Source organism: Ipomoea triloba, chromosome 7 (genome assembly GCF_003576645.1).
Source record: "Ipomoea triloba cultivar NCNSP0323 chromosome 7, ASM357664v1".
Lineage (NCBI taxonomy): Eukaryota > Viridiplantae > Streptophyta > Magnoliopsida > Solanales > Convolvulaceae > Ipomoea > Ipomoea triloba.
The window spans coordinates 6506522-6521098 of record NC_044922.1 but is presented as its reverse complement, the minus strand read 5'-3'; the positions used below and the strand labels follow the sequence as shown (position 1 = coordinate 6521098).

The 14577-nt window shown below is 32.4% G+C and overlaps 1 protein-coding gene across 1 annotated transcript; it reads right to left on the bottom strand.

The window, feature by feature from the left end:
* Positions 1-5457: 5457 nt before the first annotated feature.
* Positions 5458-7979, bottom strand: LOC116024904 (stearoyl-[acyl-carrier-protein] 9-desaturase, chloroplastic-like). The gene is made up of 3 exons (XM_031265941.1): positions 7862-7979; positions 6814-7282; positions 5458-6213 (listed from the first exon to the last, which is right to left on the bottom strand). Exons 1-3 carry the CDS (start codon positions 7963-7965, stop codon positions 5653-5655), a joined length of 1134 nt encoding a protein of 377 aa, XP_031121801.1. The 5' UTR covers positions 7966-7979; the 3' UTR covers positions 5458-5652.
* Positions 7980-14577: the final 6598 nt, after the last annotated feature.

Below are 14577 nucleotides of genomic sequence, written 5' to 3'. Positions count from 1 at the left end.
CCCCCCCCCCCCCCCATCCCCCCAACCTAAAAGCCGGTTGGTCGCCCCCTACCAACCCCCACTCCCCTCCCCCTTGCCGGTTGTCCCACCAAACTATCCCTTGGACCCCTTCTTTTCATTATTTGTGCCTTGGACCCTATACTTTATGCCTTTTTGCGATTTGGCCACCAAACTTTTCCACCTTCGTCACTTTATACCCATCCATTCAGTATTTATGCCTTCACCCCTTAACTTTGATCTTTAACCCAATTTGCACCTGTAGCTCTCTTCCCTTCTTACATAGGTCGATCCCTCAAATATTACCCATGGGACATGGGTTCCAATCATCATCTAAACCTAATTAATTCATAAACCTTCATATTTCAGGTCTAATCGATTTTAAGCATAAAGTATATTCCCCATCAATACTAATATTTTAAACTTTACAAGTTTGATCATAATTATCATTACAATTGTCACAATCGTTAAAGTTTGAATTTTCTTTTAGGCAATAAGCTTAAAGAAAAAGGTATTGATATCATATCTCACCAAACGGATGACGAAACTTAATGGTAAGTTTCTATATTTAGAATGAATATGGCCACATGAACTATCCCATACTAAATCGGTAAATCCTAACAAAAAAATTGTGAGATTTTTCTTCATGCCTTTACGTGTCTCCATGGCAATTTAGGTGGCTAAATATAGATTAAACCCTGGAGATCAGATTAATTATTAGTTGATTATGGCCATATTAGTTGTTACTTGTTAGTCAATTATTTGATCACTTAGTTATATTCATTGATTTGATAAATGATGTACGGTTAGGGATAAGATTGGATACTTATTATATTTCCGGTTAGACGAGAAAAGACGGAAAGGAAGAACAAAATGAAATCTGAGTCAAGTCCACGTCTTCCTTTTATTAAAAGAAAAATGTTTTGTCTAATGCAAATAATAATAAAAATAGTTGTAGTTCATTATTAAAAAGACTAGTTTTTCACGGGCATTGCGTGAATGAGATAATGCACAATGTTTATTTTTAAATAAGTACTTTAAAGTATATCGATGCAAAATTATATAGGAGATGTTCATACATATGTAATTGAATGTTAATTTTTGTTTATTTAAATCGGTAATTCAAAGTATATGAATACAATATAATATATGAGAGATTGATTATAATTATCATTAAAATAAATATTTGCAATTTTGTATAATCACTACTCACTAGTCTAAATACTTAGTCTAAAAATGATAGTCTAAATAAATACTACTTTTGGTTTGAATTTCTCTAAGTCTTTTTAATTCTCTTTCGAGTAGCATTGTCATTGTCTAATGTGTCATGTGCAATTCAGTTACTTACTTTTCAATAATATACTTTAACATATTCGTAATATATATTCAACAATTATGCCAACTCTGATTGAGATGTGATTCGAATCTAAGACTTTTCTTATAGACATTAATGGGTAAGTTAAAAGTTAATGGAATATTTCGTTACTAAAGTTTATACTAACGGAATGTGGAGTTATTTAAAAGAAGAAAATAATATAATAGATGGTAAAGAAGGAAAATCATAAAAATACTAAAATCATAATAATCTGAACCATTCATTTGATCAAATAATTTGACAGACATTTTTTAGTTCCCCTTATAACTAACGACTTAAGTGTCTAGTCAAGTTGCGCAGCTGCTTATGTCGTTGTGCGTACAGACTAGTCATTATAACACATTGGTCCAAAATGACGTCGTTTTGATGTTAAAAGAAAAAATAAATTTCATGTTGTATGCGCGTATTAGAATAATGAACATTCTGAGGTAAAATAATATATTTTATGAGTTAAAATAATGTGTTTTATGTGTTAAAATGATGCACTTTATTTGTGTTAGAATAATGAAATTTCTGGGATAAGATAATGTATTTTATGAGTTATTAAAATAATGTAATTTATGTGTTAGAGTAATGTATTTTATGAGTTAGAATAATATACTTTATGTGTTAGAATAATGTATTTTATGAGTTAAAATAATGATTGGTTCTTTCCCACCACATATCATTTGGCATGATCATGGTTCGGTTCGAACCGAACGATTCAGACTGAATTGGAACTGTACAACTCACTACAACCAGTTTCGGTTCCAGTTTGGGTTCTGATTCCGAATAATATGGAACCGGAACCGCTGGTTAATAATTAAAAAAAACACTATTATTTATTTAATATTTAAATAAAAATTATTTGGTTAAAGTTTAAACTTTAAATAACAATTTAAATTTTAACTATATCAATTATTTTTATTTTTTTAGTTCAACTTTAAAGTTTAAATATTTCATATAACCATTTTAAAAACATTTTAGAACGAAAATTTCCAAATAAATAAATAAATAAATATTAAATTTAAACTATTTTAAAAATAGAAAACAACATTAAAAAAAAAAAGTTTGAACCGACGATTCAAACTAAAACCGCTAGTTCAAGAACCAGAACCGAAACTTTCCTCTAGAAGGTTTCAGTTCTGGTTTGTACTATTTCAAAATCGGAGACCGATGGTTCGGAACCGGAATCTAACAGCGGCCAACCCGTCCTACATATCATAAATGCATATGAACAAATGTTGCATTTTCTCAAGTACATCATTTGAATTTCATTAGCTCATTCTTTTTAAATGCACCCAAAAAAATTATATATAACATAAAATAATCCGGACAATAATTGCAAAACAACCTAACACATGTAGTAATTACAGCAACCACAGATCCATTTATTATTTTCTACCAAATCGTCCTATTACGTTAATAAACTTACTATACATAATTAATAAGAAATGACCAAATGTTGCAGTACGTGTTTCAGACTTTCTTCTTTCAGTACACGACATAAGCCTCAACTCATCAAGTTATGTAGTTGTGCGTACAGTCAACTAGTTTTTTTGTATCAAATGACTATTCTTCTTTCGTATACCTAAATAGTAAATATCGATCCTCTCAACAACTTTTTAAATGTAATATTAAGTAGAGATAAGTTAAGCCTGTCTACAATATGATGAGATATTTTTCTTTCACATTATCATTTAATATTCAACTGTCTTCGCATCAGAACTCTGCAATTATTTATATTATATAATCTACTTGATGGAAATATTGGAAACGGTCGAAGAATGAGGATCTGTGGCCTAAGATAGGCGATTCAAACCAAGAAGGCAACATGGACCCAAGATTGGCGACCCAGGGCTAGCCTCCAAAGTCAGCCCTAGACAGCTAGACATTCATGTCCCAAAGCCTGCTCCTGGTCCGGACTGACGGGCTTCTCGAGGCCAAGGCCGTTCCATTAAAAATAGGAGTCTTGTCTATTTATAAAGGCAATAAATTTAATTCCGGAAGACTTCTGAAAGATAACCATAGAACTATAGAAGTATAGAAGATCCTTATAATTGAAGTAATTGAGTTCAAATCTATTTGGACTTCAAGTTATTGTATTCTATAACATAAATAAAAATGTAATAAAAAAATTTTGTCCAAATATAATGCATAAAATTTTAACAACAAAAAAATAAAATTCAAATTTAAATTTAAAAGTGACATTTTTGTGCATATTTAAATACAAAATTATTCAGTAAAATTTCAATGTCAATTCATTCTAAAATTTTAATTTTAGTTACAATAATTAAGACCAATCCATGGATTCTAAAAACATAATTAATAAGTATAAAATAATAGTTTTATATATATAATATTTTTTTTAAATAACCCCCAAAAATTGGGGGCCCTATGTCATTGCCCTGGCCAGGGCCGACCATACTAGAGGCCCACCGTATGGGCTTTAACGTGGCTTCACCGCCCACCGCGATATTAACGAGTTTGTTAGATTTTTCTTGTATAAATGTCTTTTGTCCTAACCTATTGGGCTCATTGTGTAATGCAGTGTTCTTACTCTTTTTACCTGCATGAGTGTCAATACGGTTCAAAATTTATGTAGCAAATAAATGTTTGATGAGATTTCAAGCATCTACTCTTGTAATCATTGACAAACCAATTGAGCTCACAAATATAATCAATAAAAATTTTAATTTTAAAAAAGCAATTTTCAGAACCCCTAATTAATACACAACATTTGGGGACAACTTGATCCCCAGGCCAATTCAAGTTCACAAGAGTCCACATCACAAGAAAGAAGACTAAAGCTGTAATAAATAAATAGATATGCACAACCTGCAATCTATAAATAGATATGCACAACTATCAATAAACCTGTAATAATAAATAAATAAGAGGATAGTTCTTGCTAGACAGCTAGTAAACTTTCACAAATAGAGGTAGTTCTTGCTAGACAGCTAGTAAGATGATTTTTTTTTTTTTGTGAGAGTAAGCTGATTTTTTTGGTGACCCCCTCCTTGTTGAACTTGAAAAATAAAAACTTGCACAAATTAATTAATTCACAATTGAGAAACAGTTCAGCTTTGAGACCCAACATCATATTAATTGGAGCAAATTATATCATGGAACAAGAACTTTAATTTACATAAAAGTCTTTGATCACTATCTAAATGTGCGTTATATCATTATTGAACTCATGCTTATAAAAATAATATTGTTCATAAAGTATTAATTTTTTATTAAAAATATTATAATTTTACTTAAGAGTAATATTTTTTTTAAGTATTACATATTTGTTAAAAAAATATTACAATTTTACTAAAAAGTAGTAATTTTTTTTTTTTGGAAAACTATTACATTTTTACTGGGAAGTATTAATTTGTTATTTCGATAATAAACCAAATTTCACCTAATTAAACTCATGGTTCCTTGATTGCTTGTTAACAAATTGCCCGACCTTTAATGAAGGGTGTTTATCGGAAATGGTTGTTGTTCAATAAGGTCAAGAATTTAAAAGTGGATTTTGATATCTTAAAATGTAAGAGAAAAAGGTATTGAATAATAACCTCATTAATACACATGCAAGATCACAACATTTTTTTTTGTTGAGTACTACAACCTACTGAAGCACAAAGAGCTGTTGCCTCTACTGAGACTCGAACCCACTCACATCATCCATGTGGGAGTGTAAATCGAGACACCGGGTGCCACTAGACCACAAGGTCTTTGACAGATCACAACATATATAGGGAGTAGGGACAACTGATTCCGGGCTCGCAACTCCAGTTGAGTCAAGTTATAAATAACTTAAGGTGTGTTTCGTTCGCACATGGAAATCAGAATCGGAATCGGTATGGATATCAAATACTTAGTAAGGGTAATGGATTATTAATAGTTGGGAAGAAATGAAGAAGAGAAATGAAACCCTTATTTAATAAGGGTATAGGTTTTTCAATTAGTGGAGTATTCCAAACTCATATAGTATTCTAAAAACCAGTCAATCAAACAATAACAATCACTTTGATACACATACCTTATACCAAAACCTGTCAACCAAACACACCCTTAGACTATTTTAAAATTAAGGTTGATAGAAACAATTATTATACACAAAATTTTGTCTAAAAATATAAGTAATACATCAGTACCATTCCAAATGGAAGGTGACAGGTTCGAGTTTTATTATTTACTAATATTTTAGTATCTAATACATCACTACCATTTCAAACTGTGACAAATTCGAGTTTCACCTCAATTAAAGATGTTTGCATAATTATACCGAGTACATCAATTGGTACTTAGAGTTGCACCTCTCTACCATGAACCCAACTAAACGGAATAGTTGGTGCTCGTTTGGCCCTTTCTTGCGCTCTCTCGTCCACCCTTCTAATTTTATGGGCCAACTCGCAAACATAGTCCTGAGCTTTTCTTCCCTCCGGCGAAAGTCCGGCGAGGTCACCCACATCCCACAACCCCACCAAGAACTCCAAGATATCAGCATAATCTCTAGCCGTGTACACGCCCAGGCGCTGAGCCACCGCCGAGAAGTGGTCGAAGAGGCTGGGGTCGCTGCCGTCGTACAAGAAGTGCGCCGGCATGGTGATTCTCCGCCGCATCATGGTGGCGAAGGCCTGCACGGCGCCGTCGGGGTCTAGCTCGAACAGCCTCTTGACTATCCTGGTGTAGGCGACCTCGTGGCGCTTCTCGTCGGCGGCGATGGTGCCGCAGATTTTGGCGAGTTTTGTGTTGCCGTAATGCTTAGCGTGCTTGGCTGTGTTGCAGTGAGATATGTTGGTCGCCCTCTCTTGAAAGGATGTGTACATGTATAAGTTGTATGCATTGTTTCCTATCTGAATATCCTATACAATATCAAAAATTGTTAATAATTTAAATATCTACCAATTTCAATAACTTATCTAAGTAAATTTGATTTTACTTCTTTTGGGAAGTGACAGGGAAACCTACCGTCACTATCTTGAAGATATGTATGGCATAAGGTAAATCGTACCCAGTCTTGTGACCTAACCAACAAAAGACCACAAAGAGAGAAACCAGTCTAAGTTGTCCATTATTGACCGACTCAAACTTAGAATTTGGGGTAAACCAACCTAGGTTGTCCATAGGTGACTCCTCCAAACTAAAAAAATCAATAACACTATCTAGCAAAGAATCACAAAGAAGTAAACCAGCTTAATTTGCTCATAATTTATCAACTCAAACTAAGAATATATGATGTAATAAGTAACCTAAAACCAATAGGGAGGTAAACCATCCCAGGTTGTTGGACTCGTCTATAACTGACAGGATCAAACTAAAAAAATCAATAAACTGTCGTTTTTAGAGTCAAACTTGTACCATTATGGTTACCAAACCAACAATTTGATCAATTCAACTGTCAATAGCTTCACTAACTTAGCTGTGATTGTTTCGAATTTGATTTTTGGAGGAGGGATACATACCATTCCGGATCCAATCAAGTACTGAATAGTTTTCTCAACGGCTCTCATGTCAACTCGACCAGAAAGGTAGATATACTTATTGAGGAGGTCCCCATGCCGGTTCTCTTCAGCGGTCCAACCCCTATTCCATTTTGCCCAAGGGGATAAGCTCGACCCGGTTTCATCTTTAACTCCATCAACCGAGTTAAGCACTGTTTGGTAAGTGGAAATAGCTTCTTCTGTGATCATATCTCCAACTAGAACTACAAAATACTCGTCTGGGATCTCCATGGCACTCTCCTTCAGCTCCCTCACGTGATCCTGGAAACCGTCCGATGCAGGGTCCGGTAACAAATCGTGTGGCTGCCAGCACTTCTCCACCGGTTTCAGATGGACCAGCAAGTTTTTCTCCGCCCAATCCTCCATGCTTTTGAAGATCTCCATTTGGTGATTATTTATGAGTGGCTTCATCTTCAACCTATTTTCTTCCCTATCCATGGTGAATATATACAAGGATTTGGAGGTCAATAATAATGTTTCGTGTTCTTATTAGTGTATTAGTGTTGCACCACATAACAAACATTTAATCATGGTTGAAAAAATGGCTAGGCCTTCCTCGGGTGCTCGAGGAGAGCCTAGCGCCTAGGCAGGGATCAATCTGTGTCTAGGCGGTGGTGTATTTTTTATTTTATTTTTTATTTTTTAAAGATTAATAATTATAAATTATATAATACTAAAATATTAAATATTAACCTAAAAAATTATAGACCTAACCAGTGTCTAGGAGGTCTAGTCGGCGCCTAGGAGGCCTACGCGGTCAGCGCCTAAGCGGTGCTTAGGCGGTCGCCTAACCAACCAGCCGCCTAGAGCACCATTTAAAGTGATACGCTAGGCAATCGACCGGCGTCTAGTGCCTAGGCAGGGATTAATAGGCGCCTAAGCGAGATTTTTGCAACATTGCATTTAATAACTTATCCTAATGTTATAAAGATAATAATAGGGAAATATTACATCCTATAAATCCTCAATCGAGGTGAAGTTCAAATAATTAAAGAAATGAAGAACTCACATTGTGCAAGGATGGAGGGTTGAAGCCACCAAGAACTTTGGAGACTTGAGGCTATTTCTGGGTATAGGTCGCATTGGAAAGGAAGTAGTCAACTTCAGAGCCATTGTTCTATTCTCTCCTTCAGCTTGGAGGATGCTGAAATCACAGAGCCCAAAGTATACATATATATAGGTTGGAAAGAAGTTAATTATATTACAGTATGTATTTATTGAGTGGACACCTGTGCATCTCATATTCATTGTATGCACTTTAATATTTGACATGTCAGATCACCCTACAACCTACGATCCATGCCGATGAAATAAGGTCCACAGTACTCCAATTGTTATACCATGAACAAGATTTTATCATATATTGTACATCTAAGTCTAAAACGACATTAAGATAAAGTACATGTTGTTAATATATTATGTACCTTCAATTAATAAATTATTAATAAAATTTCGCTTTTGATCCTAGCTATGACTATCGGGATGCTTTTAATTGTAGTCCACGAGTTTCAATTCAAAACTATCGACTCTCCGAAAACGTCTCCAAATCCACAATAAACTTACATTTTAGGTTAACATTTACATAGTTGGAAACTAAATTGAGCAACTTTGGTAGTCGATGACCAAAATGGTTAAATCCTAATAGTCGATGGACCATATATTTTAGATAAAAATGACATAGTTAGGGACTAAATTGAGCAAATTTGGTAGTCGAGGATCAAAGTGGTGAAAAGCTAATAGTCGAAGGACCATTTTAAGTAAAAATTGCATAGTTAGGGGCTAAATTGAGCAACTAACTTTAGTAGTCTAGGACCAAAGTGGTGAAATTCTAATAGTCGAGGGACCATTTTATGTAAAAATTGCATAGTTAGGGGCTAAATTGAGCAACTAACTAATTTAGTAGTCTAGGACCAAAGTGGTGAAATCCTAATAGTCGAAAGACCATTTTAAGTAAAAATTGCATAGTTAGAGACTAAATTGATCAACTTTATTAATCTAGGACCAAAGTAGTGAAATCATAATAATTGAATGACCAAATTGGGTATTAACTCAAAAAATATCATAAGATAATCCCGACAAGAAGTACAACAACAAAGTCTATTTCAACTAATGGATACCTAATAAATTAAATGTATCCCCAAAACAAATGATATAGTGTTACAAATCATAATATTAATGGACATTATTATTATTTATGAATACTTATGAGCCATTTAATTCTTTGTAACCTACATTATATATTGTATATATATATTTGTAAAATGTAATGAAAGGAGTGGGGTTCGTTTGGCTCTCTATTCTTTGTCTCTTACTTTCTCTACTCTCTTTCCTATCTCTGGTAGTAAGCATTATATTTTGGATCATGCTACGGTTATCAAAAATTTTCACCAAAATTTTTAATCATTTGACATGACAATATAAGTGTATTCCTTCTTTAAAGTAAAGTGGATCAGTCAATTTATAATAACTAATTAATAAAAGGAGAGTTATTTATCACATTAGATAATGATAATATTTTATCCATGTATCTTTATCCTTATGTTTTTCTCTAAAAAATATTACTTCTTTAAAAAATATTAGTGAAAATAGACATACACTTTCCTATGAAAATATAATAATTATGAATTGTTCTTGTGTGAAACTATCTTACGTAAAACATATAATATTTTTAGTTAAAATTCATTTTAAAAATTACATTTTAACTAAAAATTATTACGCTTCTTACGTGAGATGGTCTCACACAAGACCAATTCAATAAGTATCGATTCATATAAAAAATATTGCTCACTTTTTTTTTTTTTGAGAAAAAAAATATTGCTCACTTTGTTCTATTTTACTTGTCATGCATGCTTACTATTCTTTGGTCAAATCAATTCTTCGTTCTTTGCTTATTTTCTTTCGTATTTTCTTATAATTTTAAATTTATTTTTTATATTTTTTTTGAGTACTACTGACTCTGTTACAATGTAGTATCTGTTCAGCTTATATTTAATTAATAGTACTTTTAATATAATCTCTAAAAATATAAATTTTATATATTAATACTGAATTTAATATTATAAAAGAATTAAATTGTAAATAACTTCAATCAGACATCGTTAACCGAAACAGACACATAAAAGAAGACGGAGAGAGTACTGAGTACTTATATATATATATATATATATATATATATATATATATATATATATATATATATATATATATATATATATATATATATATAAAAGAAATATTAATTTTCTCATGCGAGATAATCTTATACAATACCAATCACTCACCTTTTAACATTTTTGCCCACTGGGGCTTAGAGTAGTTGGTTCGTCGTCTAACTTAAAGGTCATGACTGGAGGTGAATCCCACTGGAAACATGTCTGGAAAAAAGATCCAACGATGATGGAATGTTTGGATTGGTTCTCTTATAAGCACATGAAGACTATGATATGACGGGTGAACTGATTGCACGACTTTAAAGGCGGAGTCCTGTAAGTTTAGGATTAGTTCTTCGGGATCACCGAAGTAAAAAATAGAATTAAAAAAAATGAGACAACATCTGATTATCTGAATTAAAGGGGATGGTGGGCCAGTTGGAAAATCGGATTTAAATGAAGTGGGAAGGAAGTAGATAGGAATTCATAGGATTGGAATAAATGAGCAAGAAGCTGGCTGATAGCCCAAACTAAATGCTTCACGTATTACGTCTGAAGAAAGGAAGTTGCACTAGTAAATGCGACCCTAACCATGTGTGGTTAGGGCAATTCATTGTTATACCGTAAAAGTAATTTCATTAGGTTTTTTTTTCCTGATTTTTAGCTGCCAACTAACAAAGAAAATTGCCAACCAAGTTGTGATCTAGTGACACCAAGTTGTAATAGAGTTAGTAGTAAAGCACTTGCACTTTTGTTTTCCATTTCTTTTCCTCACCTCTCAATTCTAAATGGCATCTAAGAAATTGAGAAAAAACTTCAACAATGGGAAATGCTCTAATATTACAAGTTTATTTTTAATTTATTATACATTTATTTTTATTGTACTATAGATTTATTTTGTGTATCCTAAAATAAATTTGTATTATACTAAAAATGAACTTATCGTATACAAAAAATAAACATATATTCCTCCATAGGGTTAGATCAATTGATTCAGTCACTCTAAAACCTTGCTCCAGCAACAAGTGGGGGTCATTGAGTGGCCTTGACCGATCAGAGGTGACGAAGAACCTTGTGCGTAAGCGTACTGGCAAGNTATATATATATATATATATATATATATATATATATATATATATATATATATATATATATATATATATATATATATATAAAAGAAATATTAATTTTCTCATGCGAGATAATCTTATACAATACCAATCACTCACCTTTTAACATTTTTGCCCACTGGGGCTTAGAGTAGTTGGTTCGTCGTCTAACTTAAAGGTCATGACTGGAGGTGAATCCCACTGGAAACATGTCTGGAAAAAAGATCCAACGATGATGGAATGTTTGGATTGGTTCTCTTATAAGCACATGAAGACTATGATATGACGGGTGAACTGATTGCACGACTTTAAAGGCGGAGTCCTGTAAGTTTAGGATTAGTTCTTCGGGATCACCGAAGTAAAAAATAGAATTAAAAAAAATGAGACAACATCTGATTATCTGAATTAAAGGGGATGGTGGGCCAGTTGGAAAATCGGATTTAAATGAAGTGGGAAGGAAGTAGATAGGAATTCATAGGATTGGAATAAATGAGCAAGAAGCTGGCTGATAGCCCAAACTAAATGCTTCACGTATTACGTCTGAAGAAAGGAAGTTGCACTAGTAAATGCGACCCTAACCATGTGTGGTTAGGGCAATTCATTGTTATACCGTAAAAGTAATTTCATTAGGTTTTTTTTTCCTGATTTTTAGCTGCCAACTAACAAAGAAAATTGCCAACCAAGTTGTGATCTAGTGACACCAAGTTGTAATAGAGTTAGTAGTAAAGCACTTGCACTTTTGTTTTCCATTTCTTTTCCTCACCTCTCAATTCTAAATGGCATCTAAGAAATTGAGAAAAAACTTCAACAATGGGAAATGCTCTAATATTACAAGTTTATTTTTAATTTATTATACATTTATTTTTATTGTACTATAGATTTATTTTGTGTATCCTAAAATAAATTTGTATTATACTAAAAATGAACTTATCGTATACAAAAAATAAACATATATTCCTCCATAGGGTTAGATCAATTGATTCAGTCACTCTAAAACCTTGCTCCAGCAACAAGTGGGGGTCATTGAGTGGCCTTGACCGATCAGAGGTGACGAAGAACCTTGTGCGTAAGCGTACTGGCAAGGGGTCAGAATTTGAAGACTGACTGGGCGACTTGCAATTTACTTTATCCAGCAATTCTTGGATAGGGCTTCTAAGAATAATTAGATTAGTCTAATGTAAATGAGAAACCTAATCTATATAAAAATAAAAAATAAAAATAAAAAAGACAAACAAACATATATTTTTTTGAAGAAAAACAAATTCATTAGATTAAAAAGAGTCTACATGCAAAGATGAACATAGAAGGAAAAGGAACCTCAAAAAAGTCCTCACAGTCAAACTTAAACAACCTAAGATGACAATCTTGATGAAATAAATCTTTAGCTATTTGTCTAACATCATCAAGTAACATATCAAAATAGGATAAATAAGCTTGGTTGTTAATGTTGTTGACAGTCTTGATGCAGTCTGTCTCAATCTGGACTCCATCAATGTTGATCTCTTTGAGCCATTTAAGCACTTCCTTCATTCCCATGACCTCTGCTTCATCCGCCCTTATTAAACCATATACTTGGGAACCTCCTTAGCAGCCAAAAAACTCTCAAACTCGTCCATCAAGACAAACAAACATATATTAGTAATCTACTTTATAAGATTATCCACGGTATAATTTTTCTAGAAAAACCACGAAGGCCCCCAAAATTTGAGGGCCAATTAAAAACATTAACATGTGTAAATGTCAGACAAATTATTGTGTGGACCATAATAGAAGTATATTTTTAATATATTAAAAGTACAATATTCGTGTATTGAATGTACATTATACAAAATAATGTACTTTCCCGGAATATAATATAATGTACATTTTTAATATACTAAAAGTACATTATTTGTGTACCGAATATACATTATTTGATAGTATGATCCACACAATAATGATTGGGCAATAACAGGGCGTTTGGAAGGAAGGAATTAGGGTGGAAGGAATTGTAATTCGGTGGAAAAAGAATAAAGTATGAATTCAAATTACATGTAGGGAGGAATAAAATTATTAGGAATGAAAAGGGAAGAAACGGTATAAAGACTAAAATGTCCTTGTGTAATACTAATACTAATCTTCATTTTTCCCTTTCATTTCCCCCCGATGAATTGCAATTCATGTTGGGGAGGGTATGAATTGCAATTCAACAAAATGAGAGATTGTAATTCCCTCCAACCAAACATTGTAATTCGGGTGGCGAAATAATTGTGTTGTAATTGAATTGCAACTACATCCAGCCAAATCGCTCTAAATGTCTATATGGGCCAATATTTAATGAAAATGTTTGTTGACTGTTGCAGCCTTGGGACTTGGAGTTGGCTCAATTATATATATAAGATTGAGATCCGGTGAGAATAGTTTATGATGTAAAAATTAAAAATAAATTTCAACCGTCTATTTATAAAAACATTCATATTGAGATTTGTACTTAAGAAAAAAAAAAAAAAGAGGTGAAAGTAAGTCACTAAACTATTTGAGAAACAACAACTAAGCCATCGAACTCGAATAAGTTCCAAAATCATCGACGAATCAAAAAAATGTCAATTAACATTTTTAACAAGTGAACTCCCGATTTTTTATGACTGGATTGCCAAATGATTAACTATTAATTTTGTTCTAGATTTTGTCCTCTAGTTAAATATTCATTTAGTAAACGTTAAATTTTAAGGTAAGAATGTAGAAATTGGCGTGTTACTAAGATAGACAAATTGGATTCATAAACTTTATACAATAAGTTTATCATTAAAGGAATGTCCTGAGCGAGTTGATACACAAGTCAATTTGGACCATGCATAAGTCTCTACCCACAAATTTGAAACAATTATATCATTTGTTTCAACATTCTTAAATATGTAAATCTAGAGAGGCGATTATGCTAGCTAATTTTTACATCATTATTATTTTTAAATTTAATACATATTAAACGAGTATTTAACTGATGAATCATAATCATATGAGAACCACTCCCCCAAGTGAGAACTTGTGGACAAATCTAAACCATTGATCAGCAAGATCTTATGGATGGGAAATCAAGTAAAAAATGAGTTTGGTCATTTTCATAAATATTACAAATTTTTAAAACGAGCGAGGTCATTTTTATACATATTACAAAGTTTTGTTTATTTTCAACCGTCAAATCTATTAGATCAATGGTGTAGATTTGTTCACATGTTCTCATCCGATTATATATATATATATATATATATATATAACTAAGCAATCAAACATTCAAAAAGCTCAATTAAACACTCGAACTTCTCATTTTTAAACCCAGATGACCAGTTGTTCACCTGAAACAACCCGTCATAAATTTCCGGTCAACATTTGTCGTCTTCTCCAATGGTAATATATATATATATATATATATATATATATATATATATATATATATATATATATATATATATATATATATATATATATAT

Bases quoted from the DNA above. Each gene is read 5' to 3' on its own strand.
- LOC116024904 (XM_031265941.1), bottom strand. From the start codon at position 7,965: ATGGCTCTGAAGTTGACTACTTCCTTTCCAATGCGACCTATACCCAGA. The intron at 7,283-7,861 runs GTGAGTTCTTCA...CACCATGGATAG, and splicing joins ACCCTCCATCCTTGCACAAT to GGAAGAAAATAGGTTGAAGA. The intron at 6,214-6,813 runs GTATGTATCCCT...GATATTGTATAG, and splicing joins ACTTGATTGGATCCGGAATG to GATATTCAGATAGGAAACAA.